Source organism: Epinephelus fuscoguttatus, linkage group LG6, assembly GCF_011397635.1.
Source record: "Epinephelus fuscoguttatus linkage group LG6, E.fuscoguttatus.final_Chr_v1".
Taxonomy (NCBI): Eukaryota; Metazoa; Chordata; class Actinopteri; order Perciformes; family Serranidae; genus Epinephelus; species Epinephelus fuscoguttatus.
This window is the reverse complement of record NC_064757.1, coordinates 10,969,715-10,991,454: the sequence shown is the minus strand read 5'-3', so window position 1 is coordinate 10,991,454 and position 21,740 is coordinate 10,969,715. Positions and strand designations below refer to the sequence as shown.

Sequence of the window (21,740 nt, the reverse complement as noted above, 5' to 3'; positions counted from 1 at the left end):
TTTAGTTTAGTTTTTTGTTTGAGTTTAGTGGTGAGGAAACCTACTGAGAGAAGAAGAAAATAACTTTCATTAACACGGTTGCTGTGCAGATGCCATGCTTGTGTTCACTTGTCACATATCAACAAAACCAAACACTGCAGTGCTCCAATGTTAATCTCAGTAACCTTTAGAAAGAAATCACAACCTTCATAGACTGTAAAATGCTGTCAACATGCTGATGTGGTGTCCAGTGAGTTATAATGTGGAGTCCAAAAAGGCGTCCTGTTTATCCGCTTCTTCTAATATAAAGTGATTTTAGCTTTGGAAATGTTTTGGTCACTATCATGCATGCTTGCACAATTGTACAAACACACATCATTCACTCTAATTATACTGAGAGATACTGACAAACAAGGTAAGTCACACAGATAAAACTGCTGGCTTAAACACAGTCTCTCCCCTGCTCCCGGAGGTGAACAGAGCTTAGTATGTATGAAAGAAGCTACAGCAGCTCAATTTATTCAGCAATGCTATCTTTTTTTCAGCACTGGAACACTCTTGGAATAGCTCCTCTTTTCCTGCCCTAAAAGTATCTGAATCTCCAAACACCTACAGCCACCAAAATTGGCAGATAATATAGCATTATTCTCTGTTGGATGCCACATTAAATAGTTCCTTGCAATTTACTTAGTATGTGATTTGTAGCACACCATGTTGTGATATATAATTAAAAGAAATTATGCTTATTGAGATGATTACAGCCACACAGTATTATTATCAGCTGTCTGGGGGTACATTGGTAACGACATGCAGTGAACTGCTGCAATACGAAAGAAAAAAAAGAAAATAATCCTTTCCCTCATTAGTGAGACAAAAACTTTGTGTTGGTTCTTTCGATTGACACCACGTGAAGTCTAATGTGATGCAAAGAAACTAAAGCCTGTTTCACAAGCCTAGTTAGCTATTAAGGTTTGTGACCTTCTGGAAATAGTGGTTGAGAAAATATCGATCTTCAATTTACTTTTAGTGCCGGGCAAACTGCTAACTGCAATTACACATATACACATTTTCAATTATCCATGAGTGCTCCTAGCACATATCCACAAGCACTTAACACACATAAATACTTTGACACACACACTATTGATTTTAAGCCGGAAACATGGATAAAGAAACCAAAGAAAGATGGTAAAACACAAAGCTTACTATAATGCAAAGGGTGATGGGTGGAATCTGCAAGGACTAAAGACTTGGCATTAAATTGGAATTGCACTTACACCCACACTACCGCACCAACCATGAAGGCTATTGTGGAAAAGCAGCACTTGTCATGGGCAGCAGCAAAGAAAGTAAAGCCTACTCCACAGTACTAATGGATTTTTTAGGCCAGGGTCACTGCGGATCATCAGCGGTGAAGATGAGGGGGTCAGCCAGTCAATGGAGGTGTTTAAGCTAAGGTCAGCCCTGGCGAGCTACTCTACTACAGATACAGCCCGGGCAATTAAGAGTTTGAGAGTAAGAGAGAATAACAGAGAATTGTTGCCTTTATTAACATACAATTAAACACAGGCTTTTCATACACCCTTGAGCATTACAGAAACATGTAAATTATGGTAAGTGGGACTTGGGTAAATGTTTGATAGTCTCTCATTTCCATGAATGCTGCACACTCAGCCATATGGCTCAAGGCTTACTGATTCAGACATCTTGCCTGCCCACAGGAGCTTACTCTGGTGATTTGACTGGGCTTTTTGCTATCTTAACAAATGCTCAGCTTGTTTCAGCACTGCGTGGTCACAGAGCTGGATGATGATTTTAATGTTATTTTGTCATAATTTTGGTCGAATCCAGTAACCCTTTACTACCCGACTCAGATTTATGTCAGTTGCATCGGATTTGGCTATTCAATACAATTGTTCAACTGTTCGTTCCTTTTTCTCTATACAGAATTTGAGAGTTTAAATGTTCCGCGGGACATTTAGGGTGACAGTGATGTAACTAAGACTCACCTTGGGTCTGGGTCTGCAGCTGCATGTACCGGAGAGCAATATGAAACAGAGTAGCGCTCAGTCTGCAGTTACATCTGGGGGCCAAAATGTCTCCATAAATGCACTGAAAACTGACAGATAAAAAATAAAACAATAAGACTATTTGACTTTCACCAGGCAACCCTACATTTAACAATAAATAGCAAAACATACACAGTAGGCAATAAGGAAGGAAAGAGTAAGAAACAAATTTCAAATGACCATATAATTGGAGAATACTATTATTCTGAATTACCCTGAATCAAGGACACTGTTTCCCCAGGTAACATGTCCCTTCACTGTTATGAACATGGGCACTGTGGTTTATTTTGAGGCAATCCCACATATACCATCCTGCTGCCAAAAAGCTCACTACTGTAACAATTATGTATTAATCCACAGCTAAAAATAGTCCCCAGCTAACTTAATATTTACTCATACTTGAATAACATTTGCTAAAATCTAGTGTGCCTAGCTGTTTAAGGGAGTTATTTAGGTGTTTTTTCCTTTTAAGTGTATATTTCTGACCTGTTTCTAAAGATTACATCTTTACATTACTTTCTTAATTAGTCCGTACCCATTGAGTATACCATACCATGACTTAGTCATACAAAAAATTAGAAAAAAAAAACCCCAAAAACATTTGGCCACGGGCAGCACGGTGGTGTGGTGGTTAGCACTGTCACCTCACAGCAAGAGGGTTGCCGGTTCGATCCCAGGTGTGGGAGCTTCTCTGTGAGGAGTTTGCATGTTCTCCCCGTGTCAGCGTGGGTTCTCTCTGGGCACTCCGGCTTCCTCCCACAGTCCAAAGACATGCAGATTGGGGACTAGGTCAATTGATAACTCTAAATTGTCCGTAGGTGTGAATGTGAGTGTGAATGGTTGGTTGTCTCTATGTGTCAGCCCTGCGATAGTCTGGCGACCTGTCCAGGGTGTACCCTGCCTCTCGCCCAATGTCAGCTGGGATAGGCTCCAGCCCCCGCGATCCTCAAGAGGATGAAGCGGTTAGAAGATGAATGAATGAATGAACATTTGGCCACAGGGGGGCCACAGTAATTGGTCATATTTTAGCCATTTTTAAGCATGTTTCTGTTGTTATAGCACCACCCAGTTGCCAATTACAGTTAAATTTCTCCAGTCACCTTGAGGCGTCCTGTTCTACATATCTACCAAGTTAAATAAAAATCGATATGGCGGTTAGGCCTAGATAAGAAATTAGGTCTCTAGCGCTCCCATTTTGTTTGATCGGGTCAATAATGAAGGGGGTCCCCTCAGACTATGTGTGGTCATATGCCTACAAAGTCGTGTGGTGATCGGTGAAACCCTTTATGCACCTTTATGTGATGAGCCACGCCCTCCACAATATTCATTGCCTTGTAGAAGCTTGGTTTTAGGAAGTTTTCCAACTTTTGCCAGGAGGGAACTTTAGATATTGGTCCCTAGATTATGTTCACCGAGTTTGATGCAGATCGGTCAAACTTCCTAGGAAGAGATCGATTTTAAGTGTTTTTCAAAAAATACAAAATGGCGGAAGATCTATATAACCAGAAGTTATGGGTTCTTTAGGCAAATTTGTTCCTCATGAGGAGAGGCATCTCTGTGCAAAGTTTCAAGTCTCTACAACATACGGGGCATGAGATATGCCCATTCAAAGTTTGTAGGTTCAATTGGTTGCTATAGCACCCCCCTTTGGCCAGTTGATGTAATATTGCTTCATTCGCATCCTCCCATGACCCTCTACCACTGTGCCAAATTTCACATGGATTGACCAAGTCAGTGAGGAGAAAAACGTGGAACAGACACACAGACAGACAGACAGACAGACAGCGTTTTCGTCGTTGTATAGTAAGATAAACCAAAAAGGCCAAAATTCTCAAAATAGATTTTAATTATGTTCAAAGTATTTGCATTCAGGGGTCCAAAAAAGGTGTCAATTAGCAAAATAAAACCAGAAATTCAAAGTTATCATTATAAAAATCAGCAAATACTCTGCTGCTGCCGTTACATAGGTTAAAAGGACTGCCTTTGGAGCTGTCTCCTCCCTGTCAGTTCAGTGTCTGCTCAGTTAGCATGAGCTAACACAACAGCAGCTGCCAACAGAGAGCTCACACTCCTGCAGCAGTAGTCTCATGATAAAAAGGGAGAGACAGCAGAGCAAGGAGATGCATGCAACTCCACAATGACATACAATTTTACCCATTCTAAACAGTAAAATACTACACACACACACACACACACATACATATATATATATATATATATATATAAAATATATATATATATTTTTATATATATATATATTTATATATATATATGAGACAATAGAAGGTAAAGTACACAGTTTAAATAAAGCACAACAAGCATGATTGTTGTGAAGATGCCCTAAAGCAGAAGAAGCTGTATTTACTTAAATAAACATGGTCAGCTCAACAGTCTTAACCTCTGCTCTGGATGTGATTCAGGAAATAGTTTTGCAGCAGTAGTCTCCTTTAACACCATGCAGGGGGTATCGTTTTGGGTTCAGAGAGAAGTTAATGGATCAGAACATCTGTTACGCATTGTGGTGATCATCATTAAGAGGCTGTGGGTGGTGGTGGCTCTGCAGTTTGTACGGCTGGAAGGGCATTACCATATGCTGTGGCATTCTGATGGCATTGCGTGAGTGTGTAACTGCCGGGCCACTTTCCCACAGCATGGCACAGATTTGCAGATTTGCATACTGTATATCAATGGAGGGTGTTATTTTGGGGAGAGTTTTAAAATTCAAATCTTTTGCTGCGCTCTAAGAAATGGTTGTTTTTCTACCATATGCCTGGCATTATTCTCTTACCTTGAGTATGTCAGACGAGTGTCACAACATTCCCAAGTCTGCAATCAATCAGCACTTCCTGCTTTGATAGATGCTGTTCAAGACGACAGATATTTACTGGGTTTATATATCACTCCATACACTCCTTACCATACACAAAGCACTCATGGGCTTCTGTATTTATGGGCCATAGACTCACAGAGCTATTTATTACACACTCTTTCACTTGCTTCAGCAGAACATAACGGACAGTAACACCTTATTGCAGCATCAGGCACATGTGTGTCAAGTTAAAGAAAGACCAGCTAGCTCAAAGGAAAAGTTGGTGAGAGGAAATAGTGTAAAGGTTGCTGTGATGTACAATCTTTTGGGCTTCAATAGTAATCAATAGAGAATATTTGAAGCTAGTCAAATATTTGTTAACCCAGTGTTCGAAGGAGAGGTAGCATAAATACTCATAATAATAGGCTCCAGTGGTGTAGTGGTATTTGATGAGGTGGGTGCACCACTAGGTAGATGTGGGAGTGGCTAATTCTCCTATATATCCCAATGGCTTTTTGGCTGAAGGGTATGTATACTGTAAACAGCCAGGAAAAGAAAAAAGTTTATATACCTGCATAAACCCTCCATCACACTCATTTGAGATTAACATTCATAGGATTATGTGTTTCTACAGTCCTGAAGGTCTATTCCTAGAGCCTCTCTCTTTCTAGCGAATGTCAGTTCAACATCTGCCTGGTTAGCCAGAGTTAACATAGTAGCAGCAGTTAACATCTGACACTGAGCCATTAGACAGTCTCAACAAATTTAAACCGACACCGAAACAGCTCAACTATGTCATTAACCTTGTTAATGACCATTAGCTAATTACGGAACCATTAGCTGTGTGATGCTAATTGTTAGCCCTATCACTGTGTGTGCCAAGAGGTTATCATCAGCTGTCCCCAGCAGCAATTTTTTTTTCTAGGATGGCGCAGGCATGACCCACCCTTTTCTCCCTCTGATTGGCTAGTACTGGTTTCGATTGGTTCAGGTTCGGTTTTGGTTAAAATGCAGCACTCCAATGAGTGCTGAAAGAAAATCAATATGTGGCAGTGAATGTTGATATTGTGGTGGGCAGCCACTGGTATAAACATTTCTTAGGCAAAACAGAAAAAGAATGTCAAAATTCCAAAACTGACAACTGGAAACTAAAACAATATCTGAGTTGTCATGAATTCAGATCCAGTCCTAATTTTCCAAGTTGTGGTCATTGTGCATGCTGCAGTCTGCTCCCATGTTTGTTTATCGAATGGACTTTGCATTCTGAACTGTAGATTTGGCTTGACTCCTTTGTGAACTGGAATATTTAGTAACAGATTTCTGTGTGCCCATGCATACATCTTATATGTTAATCAGTGGGCTGCATCAGAAAGCAGATGACTACAGCAAATCCAGTAATGAACGTGATGCTACTGACACATTAATCAAGACACATGTTTGACCTGTACCCCTGCATTTAAATTTGAATTTCTGTACATGCCATGTACGATGTACTGCAAATGCAACCTTGATTTGTTCAGAATCAGTGTCAACCATTTTGCATAGAATGATAGACTGTGACTGTTTGAACAAACACAGCATGCAGATAGTGTGGGCAGAATGGAGTTGTGCTGTGAAAAGGCTTAAATTATCTATATTTTGGGAGTTTGGGCCATTCTTCCCATTGGTAATAATTAGATAGCACTTACTGAGTTAATTGTTAAGATTTTGACTTGTGTTAAGGTTGCTAAAAAAGGCTGCAAACATCTATCACTGTTTACAAATTAAGCTCTGGAGTCAATATTAACTTTCAGTACTTGCCATATTTGTGACAGCACACACCCTGTGCAAGGCTATGACTTCTTTCAGTATGACCTCAAAACACAGGGTGAGAAATAATCTGGCTAAACTGTTGGCTTGTTGACAATTTATCATATTTTCTGACAGCTCTTTCTTTCTTGTCATGACTAACTTTGTTGTATCACTCTTGCTGTGTTCCAAGATCTCAACAATTACTTTGTAATCCGCTTCCAGTAAATGCCTCATGAGTGTGGAAAAGGAGGTATTTCAGTGTCTTTTTATCATATTTCTAATCATATTTTGAGTCTAAAAGCTAGAGACTAAATCATGGATGAGCAGAGAGCACAGGCCCAGGGGCCCAAAGTGTCAAGGGACCCCTGACCTTCACCTGCAAAATGTCACTCAAAGAGACTCAAAATGACCACAAAGAGATCCAAATCAACTACAAAGAAATGCAAAACAGCTGAAGAGACTCACAAAGACTACGAAAAGGGGCAAAGCAACCACAAGCAGACACAAAATGACCACAAAGAGACACATAACAACTACAAAAAGATGCAAAATGACTGCAGTGAGTCACATAACCACCACAGACACACAAACATTTTTTTTAGTGATGTTGAGGGCAATTCCACATTTCTGGTAAGCAGTAGCAGTGAAGGAGTTTAATTTCCCCTGCACGAAACAGAGAATATGAAGCATCCTCTCTCATTCCTGTTATGTTTAGGTATATTTAAAAAGTAAAGCTATTCCTGTGTGAATCCACGTTTGATTGAACCATGGACTCTCTTTCCTGTTGCTGTCTAGGTGTGGCAGTGTGGAGGGAGTATGGAGGTTCTGCCATGTGCCAGAGTGGCTCACATCGAGCGCACCAAGAAGCCCTACAACAATGACATAGATTACTACGCTAAGCGCAATGCCCTGCGGGCCGCTGAGGTGTGGATGGATGAATACAAATCCCACGTCTACATGGCCTGGAACATTCCCATGAACGTAAGTTTTTCCTCCCTCTTGAAATCACTCCCTCCCTCAAACCCTGAGCTCCCTCTGCTCCCTCTCTTCCCCTCTTGCTTGTTCATTCAGACATGCAGCCCGGGTCCCCAGAGACACAAGTCAATAGAAATTCAAAATTCAGATTTCATCCCATTTGACCTTCACACTGGCAGCAGAGCAAAGGCAGAGCGAGGAGGCAGCAGAGTCTCACTCCAAACAGATGAGAGACGGGCACCAAGTGATGAGCCTCATGTCTAATCAGTCTATTTTTACACACATCAGTTCAGTTTAATTGCTTTCAAGGGTCTTTGAGATGGGCTGCAAAATAATAAACAGCTACTTTCATTAATAAAGAGTTTAATATTGAATCCTAATTGCCTCTTCAGCCATGCAGAATGAGATGACTGTCAGTGAAGGACATCAGTGAAGGCCTCTGAGTGCTGCCCAAAACAACAAACTGCTGTTCATAACAAAACAATGACCAGCTGTGTAGCAGTCACATACAGGTCTGACATGCTGCTGATGCCTGCATGTCATCTACAAATTTGGCACAAACATCATTACATGAGAACTCACTAAGTGCAGGTAGGAAGCACCAGCTGGGGAAATGTTGTAACTATTGTGTGAGTGCAGCACGGAGGACATGTTGAGGAGGAGGAGGGGCGGGATGGGAGGGGGGCAACTTTGACAAACTAGCCAATCAGGCCACATCCTTTCTCCAGTGTAATTACAAACACAGTGGCATGGCACGTTATTACCCCAGCTGTCCTGTGGCGCAGAGTTATTTTGTGTACAGTACAAAGACCTAACGCTACGATTATTCCATCTACCTCCCTCCCTCCTCCTCCTCCCCCCCCTCCCCCCCTCCCTCCCAACCCGCCCATGCACACAATCACTGATTCTTGTTATTGTCTGAGGTACCCGCTGAGAGCACAATTACTTTGGTGGGGGAAGGCTTTATGATTCACAACAGTGGCCGGCCCCTAGTCCAAATACCAAACAACATCTCACTGAAATTAAATGCATTTGTTAGTGTCACTTTATGGTACAAAAAAAGTAGACGTTTCCAACTAGAATTCATTATTAACAGATGTTGAAAGCAAGTTCAGCAGCTGGTTTTAGACTCCAGCAGAGAGGAGAAACTGATGAGAAGGATTTGCCTGGAAACGCTGTCTGGTAATGACAAAACTGTTTGTGTGGGTGTGTCTTTACAGCAGTTTCCATGGGAAGGCCATTGTCCTTTCATTTGCATGTGTATGTTTTCTATGGCTATACAGAAAGCACATTTATTTGCATATTCATGCAGATTTAAGCAGTGCACTGTATATGCACATACTGATATGGGTTCTCTCTTGCCCTCTTTGTGTGTCAGGATCAGGCCTCTGTGCCAGGCAGTACAGCTATTAGGCATTCCCCTAATCAATCTGGGAAGCCACCTCCATAAGGCAGGCAGGGCCGTGAGGGCTCATAATTAAGCAGCTGATTAGAATTTGCTCAGCACAGATCATGTCTAATGAAAGAACAATAAAGGTCCCACATGACAGGCGCATCTATCCATCTCTTAACTAAATGCTTGTTGCGTCCTCTCTGCACCTCAACACTCTCGCGTCTTCCATTCCTCCAGCAGCTTGTATTCTCACTTGGTTCTTAAGTAAAGTGCCCGCCGGCTAAGAGCTTAATTTCATCTTTGTTTTGCACCGTTTGTTGACAGAACCCTGGGGTTGATTTCGGGGATGTCTCGGAGCGCTTGGCCTTAAGGAAGAGGCTGCAGTGTCGGAGTTTCCGCTGGTACCTTGAACACGTCTACCCAGAGATGCGGATTTACAACAACACCATCACATACGGCGAGGTGAGACACTAACAGGATTATTGGAAATAGTCTGCATGTTGATTTTGCTATATCATCATCTGTAATTCTATTACAGAGCCATGGTTTAAAGAGGATGCATACAAAGAGACAGCTAATTTGATTCTACAGAATATAGATACAGAAAATGAGTTCGTGAGAATTTTTTAATTTGTGAGCTGTACATTATCAGGATCATTTCTGTGACGTCTGTGTCTTTTTTGAGAGATATTCCCCTGAAACGCAGACGTAAGCAGAGAGTTGACATCTGTTATAGTTTGTACAAAACCCTTTGCAAGTAAGCAGTGGTCAAACACAAGCTGATGTGAGAAGATAAGTAACAGTCTCCAGCCTTACACTTCAATGCAAATAAATATGAATTCACTGTAGCCAATCTCAAGTTAAAGTATCTCGTTGCTATAGCAATACAGCATCACCACACAGGATTAGATGCAAATTCCTCAGAATGAGTTTTAATTAAACACTTATTAGTTTTCCATTCCAACTTGATTGTTCTGGGCTTGGCTGCACACTCAGCACAGTAGGGGAAGAAAACAGGATTATGACAGGTTGAAGAATTGAACACACCTCAGAGTCAGACACTATTTGGAGGCTTGCTGAAAAGCACCATTTTTCGTCTTATCAATTTCAACAGTGAAAAACAGTGTTAAAATCTATATGCTCTGCAAATGCAATGTCAGAATACACCTAAAAATTAACCTTTAGATTCATCAAAGTTGTGTAAATTTACCACCCCCTTTGTTTCCCCTGCCGCCTGCTTTGGCTCTGGCACCCAGCTAATGGATTCCTCAGAGCGGCAGCCACTTAAGTGGCACTATTTCAGATCTGTCGACAAGCCTTGTGTTGCCACACAGCCGCCGCCGCAGAAGTGAGTCTCATCTGTCACTGAGCATCAGCGCCGCGCTCGGCCGTGCTGACCAGACCAGCCGAGTGGAACCTTCCCTGACAACAGCACATGATAGATATGTCACAACCTGGAAATGAAGCCGTATGCATTCAAATCACACAGAGCCAGAGCTCATGCTCAATGCACACCACCATCTGGAGGCCCGGAGGAGAGGAAGAGACAGAAGTGGGACTGGTCACTGCATGATGATATTCTGTCACGTCCAGGTCATCACTTTGAGAGAGGACTCTGCCATGTGAACAAGCCACAGTGGATCTGATAGACAGGAAGCAGCGTAACATGCATGAAATAATGGGTCGGATTAAAGGGAAATAAACAATTGGCAAATGATTTGCTTTCAGATCCGATTTTGTGGCAAATGTAACCATAGCAGCCAGCAGGGAAGAAGTACTTTTTGAGCAATGGTAGCAAAATCCTTTTTTATCTCCAGCACTGTGTAAGTGTGCACTTGGGTTTGGCTAATACAGGCATCCACACTAATATCTATAATGTCTACCTATAGTCCTACCTTACATGTCATGCTAATGAAATAGCTTTTTGTGGATGAGGCAGGTTTTTAATTAGCCGACACCCCTGAAGCGGATGAGAGAAATGAATTCCACCTCCATCATAATTTGCGCAACAATTATTGTCCATTTTATAATTAATGCCAGAGTGCAGCATTTTTGTAACTGTGCTTAATATGCTTGCTTGCTTAGAGTTAGATGAGAATATTGATACTGCTCTCTTGTTTGTATGCTAAATCTAAAGATACAGCCAGGACACAGTTCTCTTAACAAAAAAAACATGAACAAGGGAATACAGGTAGATTGGCTCTATCCAAAGGTAGCAAAATCTACCTACCAGCACCTCTGAAGCTCATTAACAATAATATTATTATCTATTATATCACCAAAACCTGAAAAAACAACAAGGTAAGGGTTTTTCGGGGGGCTTCTTAATAATGACTGATAAGAATATTTTCACACGTCAAATTATTTTCATATTTTTTAAAGTAAAAAACAACCTTTAATTTTGATGCTAATACAGTGGCATCCACCATACAAAAATCTTCTCTCTTGTCTCTTCCTAACTCCTGCCATAACTTCTTCTTTAAAAATCCAAACATTCATAAAGAACCTGTACCTCCTGTGTTGTCTTTCAGGTGAGAAACAGCAAAGCTAGCGGCTACTGCCTGGACCAGGGCTCTGAGGACGATGACAAAGCCATCCTCTACCCATGCCACGGCATGTCCTCCCAGGTCAGACCAGACTCATGAGCTGTCTGCGTGTTCATGTTCACAGCTGTTTTCAGGGGCGTAAATATAGACAGTGCAGGCAGTGCGGTTGCACTGGGGCCTGTGAGACGGGGGGCCCATAGAGAGAGTGGGTCCTCCAACAATGCGTTGGGTGGAGAATGGGCCCTCATGAGTGATTGCCACCATGATTGATGTTATCCAGTGTTAAGTCTCTGATCATGTGACAAGATGATATGTGCACTATAGCATGCACTAGGGCCTGTCATAGTAGCGTGCACTGGGGTCCATCGTGACTACGCCACTGGTTGTGTTCATTAATGGCATTATTGCCTGATGAACATGGCTAAAAAGCTTTGAGTCAGTTGTGTAGAGTCTTCCAAAGTAACATCACAAGTGTTATTTTTATATTTGGTTTCCATGTATTGCCCTCCTGGCAAACGTAAATACTCGCTCTCAGATTTGTGAATCAACATATTCTGCATTTAAACACTTGAGGACTCTCCTCAGGATGATGTGGTGTAATTACTCTGCTCTTCAAGCCCCATAGAAGTTTAATCAAATGTTTTTTTAATAAGTGGTGCTAGCAACTGCGCCATCGAGACAAATATGTTTGCCTGATTGCTTCTAATTTAACAGAACTACAGACTTTCACACGTCCCTGCTGATGCTTTTAAGTAAACGGCTAGGACACACCCAAGAAACACTGAGGTCAGATTATAAAATGATGTCGCAAATCATTACTGAAGTAGTCACAATGAGTTGTAAATACAGTTAATTATAAATCTAGATTCGGGAGCTACTTAAGTGGAAACAAAGTGGTGTGTGGATTCAATCATAAGGTGAATTCTACTTTAACAAGTATTTGGGTCGAATAGTAATAAACTCCCAAAGATGAACATCTATACTCATGGAGGAAGAACTAGTAAGATGTGGCTTTACTGTCGGTTTTAAGGGATCTGCACACCCACAAGGAGTTCTCAGGTTTGAAGATAAAGTTGGGTTCACCATACTCCATATCAATAAAATTATTCTAAAGGTGTAAACAAACATAAAACATGATGTTCAGATAGATAATAATCAAGCAAGGTCTTAACACATCTATTTATAATAAATTCACTAAACCTGTGTGTAGGACCTCTGATAGTTGAATAATTATTGAAAAATAAATAAGAAATAAGAATCAAATAAAGAAATACATATGAAGTGATAGTGCAACATAAATAACACCACATATGAGAACACAAACATTTATACAGTATAACACTGTCCAGAGCACAGTGTGAAACACGAGGTGCACTTGTGGATGGCTTGCTGCCTTTACGTTATCTGAAAATATGCATGAACCACTATTGCACTGAGATTTAATAATCAAGGAGATATTTATTTATTGCCATTAGCTAAGAGGTCCCACTGTCTGTTAACCCATATCACTGCTGAAGTTCTTAAAACCTTGATCTTTTTATGCGGCTGAATCTTCTTACTACATCCTTGGGAATGGTTCGTCATTTATTAAATGGTTCATATACATTATACAGTTTATGTGTAGCAATCCATGTGTAGCAGACACATTAAAGGACCTCTTTCTTTTTTCCCATTGAGCATGACATGGCTACCTCCTGCCTCCTGACTTGTTTAATTAGCACTTAAACCTACTGCGGAGCCGATAAACATTCACAACAGACTCTGGGTATTACAGTTGGAGAATAAATGAAATGAGACTGGAAATGCACACTAGTGATATGTAAGCACATGCTCAGTATGCATTTATATACAGATTCATGCACAGAGGATCACATAAAGAGGTTTTTCTTTGAACCATAATCAATAAGAGCTGGAGATGCAGCAAACACACAGATTGTGTCAGTAAAAACCAAATCTATTGGTATAACTGGGAAAGTAAGTTATATTGTGGACAGTGTCTTTATGCCCTTTTTTATTCTTTAATCTATCCTTACTTCTCATGCACGCTGCAACATTGTGTGAGCCAGAACATTTTCCACAACTCTACATAAAATAATGCTACTCTAAAAGCACTTTTATAGAATAGCAGCCCACTTAGATCATTGCACCTGATTGTCTCCTTTTTTTCTGGACACATGGAACACAGAGAATGTAAAGCCTGAAATATAAAGTATTTTTTGCTGTATGTATCTCACCAGAAAGCTGTATTTGTTTTTCTTTAACAGTTAAATTGTTTAGAATATAAAGCTCCTGGGACAATAAACCAAATCTTTCCACTGCTTCATGATTAGGTAAAATGTGTTTGACTGTACAAAGTACATTGAGCAAGGCATCCCCAACAGCTTTATCTGATCTTCTCAGTTGGAAGCAAAACTGGGCCACTCCCAGGTGAGATTACATGTAATTTTATGAATATGCAGGTGGATGCTGCTAGAAATAAGAACATGTGTGCTCAGCATAACCTTTACCTGAATAGATAGCAGGACAAATGGCACTGTGGGTGGGAGGCTGTTGTCCTGCTTTTTATGCTGTGAAACTAAAGCTGTTTATGAATACAAATCATGAAAATGCTATTCATGTATAATATGTCTTAAATTTCCCACCTTTCTTCACTGCTTCTCTTCCTGGTGAGTGACATGTTCATTATCTGTCATGGGAGGGAGTATTATAAGGAGGTCAGCCGCTCACCGGCCTGTCCTCCCTCCCTCTACAGAGAGCTCAGCGGGGTCCAGTAATGTAAAGCTTCATTGACTCTTTTAATCCTGATCCCCAGGGGAAATAAACAAATGGAGATGAATTTTGTGTCTTTGTATCATTAGATTACAGTGATGACCGACATTACTGTGAGTGGGTCCAAGATTCAATTTCAAGGGCCACTGTTATTTTGCATTCTTTTTTAAACCATTGCTCCGTTTACTTATGAAAAAATATAATTGGCCAGAATAATTCTTTGCTGTGTTTCTGAGGAATGAGTCTCTCTCTGCCGGCTCTCCCACTGGAAATCTAAATCATGGATAATGCCTCACCTTTGTCCAATAGTTTAATGCAGTGAAAGCATGTTGGATGAGCTACAGAGCCTGCATCATTGTTCTACACACTCAAACACACACACACGCAACCCAAGCAGTAGTCTGTTAAAGTGATGCATCTTTTTCCATAGATTTTCTTAAGATGAGATTTGAGATGAGCTCTTGAGTCTTGGGGCTCTTGAATATCATATTGTATTATTGTTATTAATATTTTAATACTAGAGTTATCCCGATACTAGTTTTGGAAATGCCTCCAATACTGCATAAACTGCTGGATCGGGTATTAACGAGTATGTGAATCTTTACACAACAATCCAATACCAAATAATTTATCAATAAACTTACAGGTAGTTTCACAATAGCAAAAAATATCAGTTTTCCCGCAAATCAATTCTTCGTCGATGCTCTAAAACAGCAGCTTACACAAGTTGCTGTGCAGCTTCTGGAAACTACTGTCAAAGAGCAACAAAGAAGAACTGATTTCTGGTAAATAGTGTAACGTTAGCAGTTAGCAAAATGTTAGCAAAATGTTAGCAATTTGGCAATGTTTTACACTAGAAAGCCCCACCAGTTTAGGTTTTAACGTGAGCCATGCCAACAACGATAATAATAATTTCACATCCATACAGTGCATAAAATGCACGAATTGGTACATCAAAATTCACCAGAAATCGGGAAATTGATGCTAAAAAAATTTGGGCAAAGGATCCTCCTCAAAGTTAAAATAAAACCTACGCCCTTGCTCTCAGCCAGTCTCATCCCTAGTTCTCACAGCTCTGAAACAACTGTGCCAGTTGTAGGATGTGAACACACAGCACCACATAGTATTTGCAGCCGAGGCCGACAATAAAAATAAATGCTAAAAAACTGTCTGGTCAATCCAAAGCTATTTCAGTCATAATTCTAGTGCATCACACATCGTAAATTGTCACATCACATTGTAATTAATGTGACAGCAGAGTCTGCTCCATAAAGCATGTTAACAATAAAACATGAATCAATTCTATTGATAAAGCAAAATTATAAAAGTTTGAAGGAGGCTGTGATGGTACGAATAAGTCCCAGGAATCCAGCATTTCCAGCATACACAGGGAGAATGCCGACCAGTCTGATGTGTCTAGAGGTGTATTTTGTAGCAGTCTGGTGTCATTTAATAAAGGTAAACACAGTGGATGGCCATGCAATATAGTACTGCACTCTGACACAGCACTTCTCAAATCAGAGGACGATAGAATCAAGCATATTAATAGCAAATAGCAAATTGCTGCCGCAAGGAATCCCAACTGTGTCGTGCACTTGGACGTGCATGGTGCTGATGGACACCCCCTGCACCACTTAGGCTCTGGGGCCACTTACGTCTCTCCTATAGAGGTTTGCTCACTCAGATCCCCATGCTAGACTGTAGCCCTATATGGAAAGGAAATGTGCCGGGTCCAGAGCTGAGGCCCCAAGCTCTTCTTAAGACATTTGTTATAATCCGTCGCATAAACTTACCCATAACTTCCTGGTGGTGCAAGGTACAGGAAAGGTAGAAATGTGGAGATTACAGCCCAATGCAATGTACAAACACTCCATCTTATATTGACATTGTCACAGCGTTGCACCATTAATGAGCTAATTAAGAAACTTGTGATTAGCTTGACCTCCAGAAAGCAGCTGCAGAACTTTTACGATGGCAGGAAGGCAATGGAGCGTCTAATGTTGCTGCGCGAGGCACAGGTTAATTGGCTTGGCAGAATCATTTCCTTGCGTTAATTATTTGTTATGGTCCCATTTTAAATGTATTAGCGTATAAAAGGCTGCCAGACTGAGCTGTAAACAGGTATTAGTAGGGATTATATGGGGTTTTCCTTGTGCCCAGTCATAGTTTACACCATGGATAAACCTGCTTAGAGCATTACAACCCTGAAAGACCCAAGACAGAAATCTAAAATTCCGTGAAGAATTCTCAATCACACTGCCTGTAATATTGACCTTTAGGCTGCCACCGGGAGAAAAGCAGCACAAGTTCACAACATTACGTGTCTTGCAGTAGACTGAGACTTTGAAATTTGTTTATGTAAATGTCGGATATTCTCCGTCCAGAGAATTATCCTTATCAGCATCATGATTAACAACCCAACCAGCTCCAGTGAACTTGAAGTGACACATAAATTGGTGCTTCTTTTTTTCCCATTTGTTCCAAGTGGCTCTTTAAGGGCAGAACATTGGATTAACAACCACCTGTACGCTCTCTTCTCAGAAGGAGCAACACCCACACAGGCCACTTACTGCAGCTCTACTTTCTCCATCCACACTCCAAAAATCCTCCACTCAAAGTTATATCAGTTTAAAGAGAGTTTTACATTCTGAAATCAACTGACAAATGAACTTGAACAGAATATAGCCACAATAATAGGTTTTCACCTCACAGCAAGAGGGTTGCTGGTTCGATCCCGGGTGTGGGAGCCCTTCTGTGCGGAGTTTGCATGTTCTCCCCGTGTCAGCGTGGGTTCTCTCCGGGCACTCCGGCTTCCTCCCACAGTCCAAAGACATGCAGATTGGGGACTAGGTTAATTGGTAACTCTAAATTGTCCGTAGGTGTGAATGTGAGCGTGAATGGTTGTTTGTCTCTATGTGTCAGCCCTGCGATAGTCTGGCGACCTGTCCAGGGTGTACCCTGCCTCTCGCCCGATGTCAGCTGGGATAGGCTCCAGCCCCCCCGCGACCCTCAAGAGGATGAAGCGGTTAGAAGATGAATGAATGAATGAATGAATAGGTTTTCATACAAGTACATTTTAAACTTCAACCGATATGTTCACTTGTATGTCTTATATGTAATCTAATTTTCTTATTCAAGCCCTCAGAAAAAATAGCCTTTCTAGCCTTTCTGGGGCAAAAAAATGGGACAATAAAGGTATAGTATATTTCTTCATCAATAAAGCATTGGAAAACACATATGTCATTTTTGTCAATTTTTCAGAGGCTGTTGTATTGATCCTTCCAGGACTGTGACATAACTACCTACCCTGTGCTTTAGTAGAAGACTGTGTGTGTGTGTGTGTGTGTGTGTGTGTGTGTGTGTGTGTGTGTGTGTGTGTGTGTGTGTGTGTGTGTGTGTGTGTGTGAGATTCAGTCATGTATGCGTGTTACCATCAAAGCAGGGCTGCTGTCGTGCTGAAGACCTCCCTATCTTTGGCATCTCATTTTTCACAGAGGATCACTCCCATAAATAATAAATGCTATCTCTACTGTATCCTTACGTAATAGATATGTATCATCACAGAGCCTTTCATGTGCAGGATTAAACAGTCAGGGATCAAGTTTTGGTTTGGGGAAATATTGTGGCATTAATAAGCTGTACACTGTGGTTTGCGTGCGGTGCTCTGCACCCAAATATTCTACACAACCAGAAGTAACAAGGAAAAACAGTCCTGCTTTTTAGAATCTGTCTAAAAATAAAAGGTTGACACAAAAACTTGTATCTAAACTACATATTTAATCAAGATTGAGTTAAGACCTAAATCTGACTTGGACATTTTTTACCATATCATATTGCACCACAGAAATGTATGATTTCTGTGAAAACAGCTTTTTAGATTGCACTGTGAACAAAGAGCCAACCAACTAGAGAGCTACAGCAGGGAAGCTTTATTAAATGAAAGCTAGCTGGTGAGACAGTCACAGCTAGTCTTAGCTAAAGCTAAAAATACATTTACTTATCAGGTTTTCCCTACTTATAATGATAGCTGCCAGGGGCATAATTTACAGGAGTGAAGGGGGTGGGGACATCTTCAGATGGCAGTACTGGACCTCTCTTTTTTTCCTAAGGTATAGCAGTCAGAATGGTCTTAAAAAGAATTTAAAGTCTTTATAAAATCTTGAAAAGTAGTGACAGCATCTGTTAGCTAGTTGAGCTAGTTTAAACATTTGTAAGAGGAAATATATTTTTATATCTTTGGCTCCATGGGATCAAAATTTTGTTTTTGATTTATTTTCTATAGCAGTGGTTTTCAAACTTTTTGTGCCCACAGCACGCCAAAGAGCAAGCCTAAATCTCAAGGTACACCTGTTTTATATCTGTGCACAATAGCTTCTATAACATATATTATCACTCTTACCACAACATAAGAAAAATAAGACAGGTAGATTACATGACACTGTCTCCTGACTTTCATCTCTTTTCTTTCCATGGTAGGTCGTCTTCTCTGGTGCTTTGTTGTAATTTACTCCCACTCTTGTTTTTCTCGGTTTAATTGTATCATCCCCCACACTGGCTGCAAATCTGGGCTTTTGATGTGTCACACACTTATAATTCCCATGTGCAAACAGTGACCAACAGGTTCCCCCTGAAGGGTTTTTAAATCAACTTCAGTTCAATTACATTTCTTAGCTGGACTTTGCCTCTTTATTGGGAAATGGGTGCGCACAACATACCGATACAATCGATTAAAAATTAATTCATAACTTTTTGTATAGGCACAGTTGAATATTGCAGTCATAATGGCTATCACAACACTGTTCTAAAGTAAAGAGATTTTTGAAAGCAGTTTAGTATTCATACTTTGTCACCTTACCATGCAAAAATACATTTTACTCCTGATAACCTGAATTGTACCAACATACCACATGAATGACCTTAAATGAAAATAACTTTTATGGTGTCTATGAAATGTCTGCACACAACAGCTTTGTATTCAAAAGCCTCTAGGCTCTAGGTTTATAACAAAACACATTTTGATATTCCTATTGCTTTGTGGTGAATGGCAGGTACCAAGGCAAATTTGAACTAAATTCCCCTAATAGGGAAAACATTCTATGAGGTTTAGTAACATCTCTGGAGTGGTTTTATTCTGCACTTATTCAGTTATGCAGTGAGTCAGTATAAGGATCAATTTCATCACTTTGTGCTGTATAAAATGTTTTTGTTATGTCCATCCCTTTCATAATGGGGACATATTCAATTTATGAAAAAACATGGTGGTGTTTTGTTCTTCCTAAGGACGGTTTATCTGACAAGCTAATGCCTTTTTAGGCCTGTGCTGTTTATACTCACATTTTCTTGAACAAACTGATGAAATAGCCGAGGAGGCTAAAAGACCATTTTTATTGTTCATTTTAAGGATGATATAAAGGCAGAGTGCAGTATCTGCAGTTTCTATGTGTTATGTGGGTTCTATGCCAGTTACTTTATGTGTAAAATAATCAGCTTGAAAAGGTGTAAAATGAAAGCATTACAACCTTTCTATCTGTCACACAGTCTGCCAACCAGCCTGAAAACTTTAAAGCCTCTGTGGTTACTGCTGTCTGTCTCATCGAAGCCCATTTACAGCTTGTGCTTTCCACTGATGTTGAGGTGCTCTCCAAACAGTCGAGTGTTTGTTTTTTGAAGCTGTGATTGCTGCCACAGTACCTGAGTCCAGCAGCGTAACACATCGGTTTTCTCTGTTGCAGCTCGCCCGCTACTCCACTGAGGGGCTTCTCCAGCTGGGACCCCTGGGGTCGACCACCTTCCTGCCTGACACGAAATGCCTTGTTGATGACGGCAGAGGACGAACACCCAGACTGAAAAAATGTGATGCAGTTTCAAGGATTTCCCAGAGGCTGTGGGACTTTACACAGGTAAAGAGGAAACAAATGATTTTTGTCCTAATGAAGCCTGAAATAAGACAGGGACACGTGTTACTGAATGCTTAATTACTGTCATTGTTATAATAACAACAGGCATTAGAGTGTGGGAGTTATTCTATGAATGAGGCTATTGTACAAATGTGATCATATCCTCATGTGTTTAAATTTCAGAATGGTCCAATCATCAGCAGGGACACCGGTCGATGTTTGGAGGTAGAAATGTCCAAAGATGCCAACTTTGGCCTTCGCCTGGTGGTCCAGAGATGTTCCGGTCAGAAGTGGATGATACGAAACTGGATTAAGCATCCCAGGCATTGAAGCCAGAGAGCAACCTCTGAGACAGTTTGGGCAGCGTGTCAAGTCGCAGTTGGATCTCAAACTGTGGACAGTTGAGAGAGGAGCAGGGACTGGTAGTGCCAGTGTGTGGTATTTCACACTACAGACTGCACTGCACACTGAGCATTCCTCAGGCCACAGAGCTTTCCAACACCAAGTCTTAAAGAAGAATCTGATAAATTCATGTGTTCCACTGAGCGGCGCGTTCACAGAGAACTTACGGCAAGCTGCACTCTTTGAAATGGCCCTCATTTTTGACACTCAGCTACATGTATAGAACAGAGTAACAAGACACCTGAGTGCAGCCCCTGAAGGTGACTCAAGATCCTAGTAAAACTTTTGTTTCTACTGTAAAGGTATCAGAGCTTTGGAGATGAGAAAGAGTCTGTAAGCGTGTGAGTGTTTTTTTCTGAGTGCATCTGAGCAAATCAAAAGATATGATTGCTGTCAATTGCCACATCGAAGTGATTATTTTGGGCTGTGATTTGGAAAATTGCTTTGGACATATTGTGCTACACTGGCAAGACATGTAATAGGCTTCAAAGAGGCTGCCCACCATCTGATCGGGACGCATTTCACCTGCACTCACACAAAACACTACAGTTCTTTGTTTCTTTGGACTGTATTGCTCGCTGGGGACAGGAGCAATCATGTGCCTTTTTTTCTTCATTTTCTGCTTAATCTGACCAGGGAATGTCAGTCCCAAAAGCATGTACAAAATTATTTGAAAATTATTAATATATGAAACAATGTATAAAACACTCTAATGATAGTAATATATTGTAAAAAGTCAAGAATTGATATCCGTCCTCTGATAACAATTAGGATAATAAAATCATTTTTATGATGAGCCGCCTCTCCATCTTTCTCTTTCAGAGCATTCCTATCACTTCTGTTGGCTATTCAAAGAATTCAGTGTCAACTTTTGCTCCATGAGTGAACTTGGCTGTGTGTTACATAAAAACTAAGCATTTTCTTTTGTTCTCTTGAAAAGGCAGTTGCTAACAGCAGCAGCACAATTGCCTGTCTTTTGTTCCGCATGCACTCACAACCACCTCAAACCTCCATCAGGTTCCTGGCCCTGTAACTATGATTGTTCCAACCCGCCCACTGGCTTAAACTGAAAGCTTTCCAATTATTATAGTCAGAGAAAAACTTCTTAAC

The 21,740-nt window shown here is 40.8% G+C and overlaps 1 protein-coding gene across 1 annotated transcript in view; it reads left to right on the top strand.

Moving 5' to 3' along the window:
- The window catches only part of galnt9 (polypeptide N-acetylgalactosaminyltransferase 9), a 113,092-nt gene extending 91,735 nt beyond the window's left edge, over positions 1 to 21,357 (top strand). Inside the window, exons 7-11 of the mRNA XM_049579498.1 lie at positions 7,444 to 7,629; positions 9,341 to 9,478; positions 11,548 to 11,643; positions 20,064 to 20,231; positions 20,412 to 21,357. Coding sequence (XP_049435455.1) covers positions 7,444 to 7,629; positions 9,341 to 9,478; positions 11,548 to 11,643; positions 20,064 to 20,231; positions 20,412 to 20,558 — 735 coding nt within the window. The 3' untranslated portion in view covers positions 20,559 to 21,357. The remainder of the gene's footprint in view (positions 1 to 7,443; positions 7,630 to 9,340; positions 9,479 to 11,547; positions 11,644 to 20,063; positions 20,232 to 20,411) is intronic.
- Positions 21,358 to 21,740: the final 383 nt, after the last annotated feature.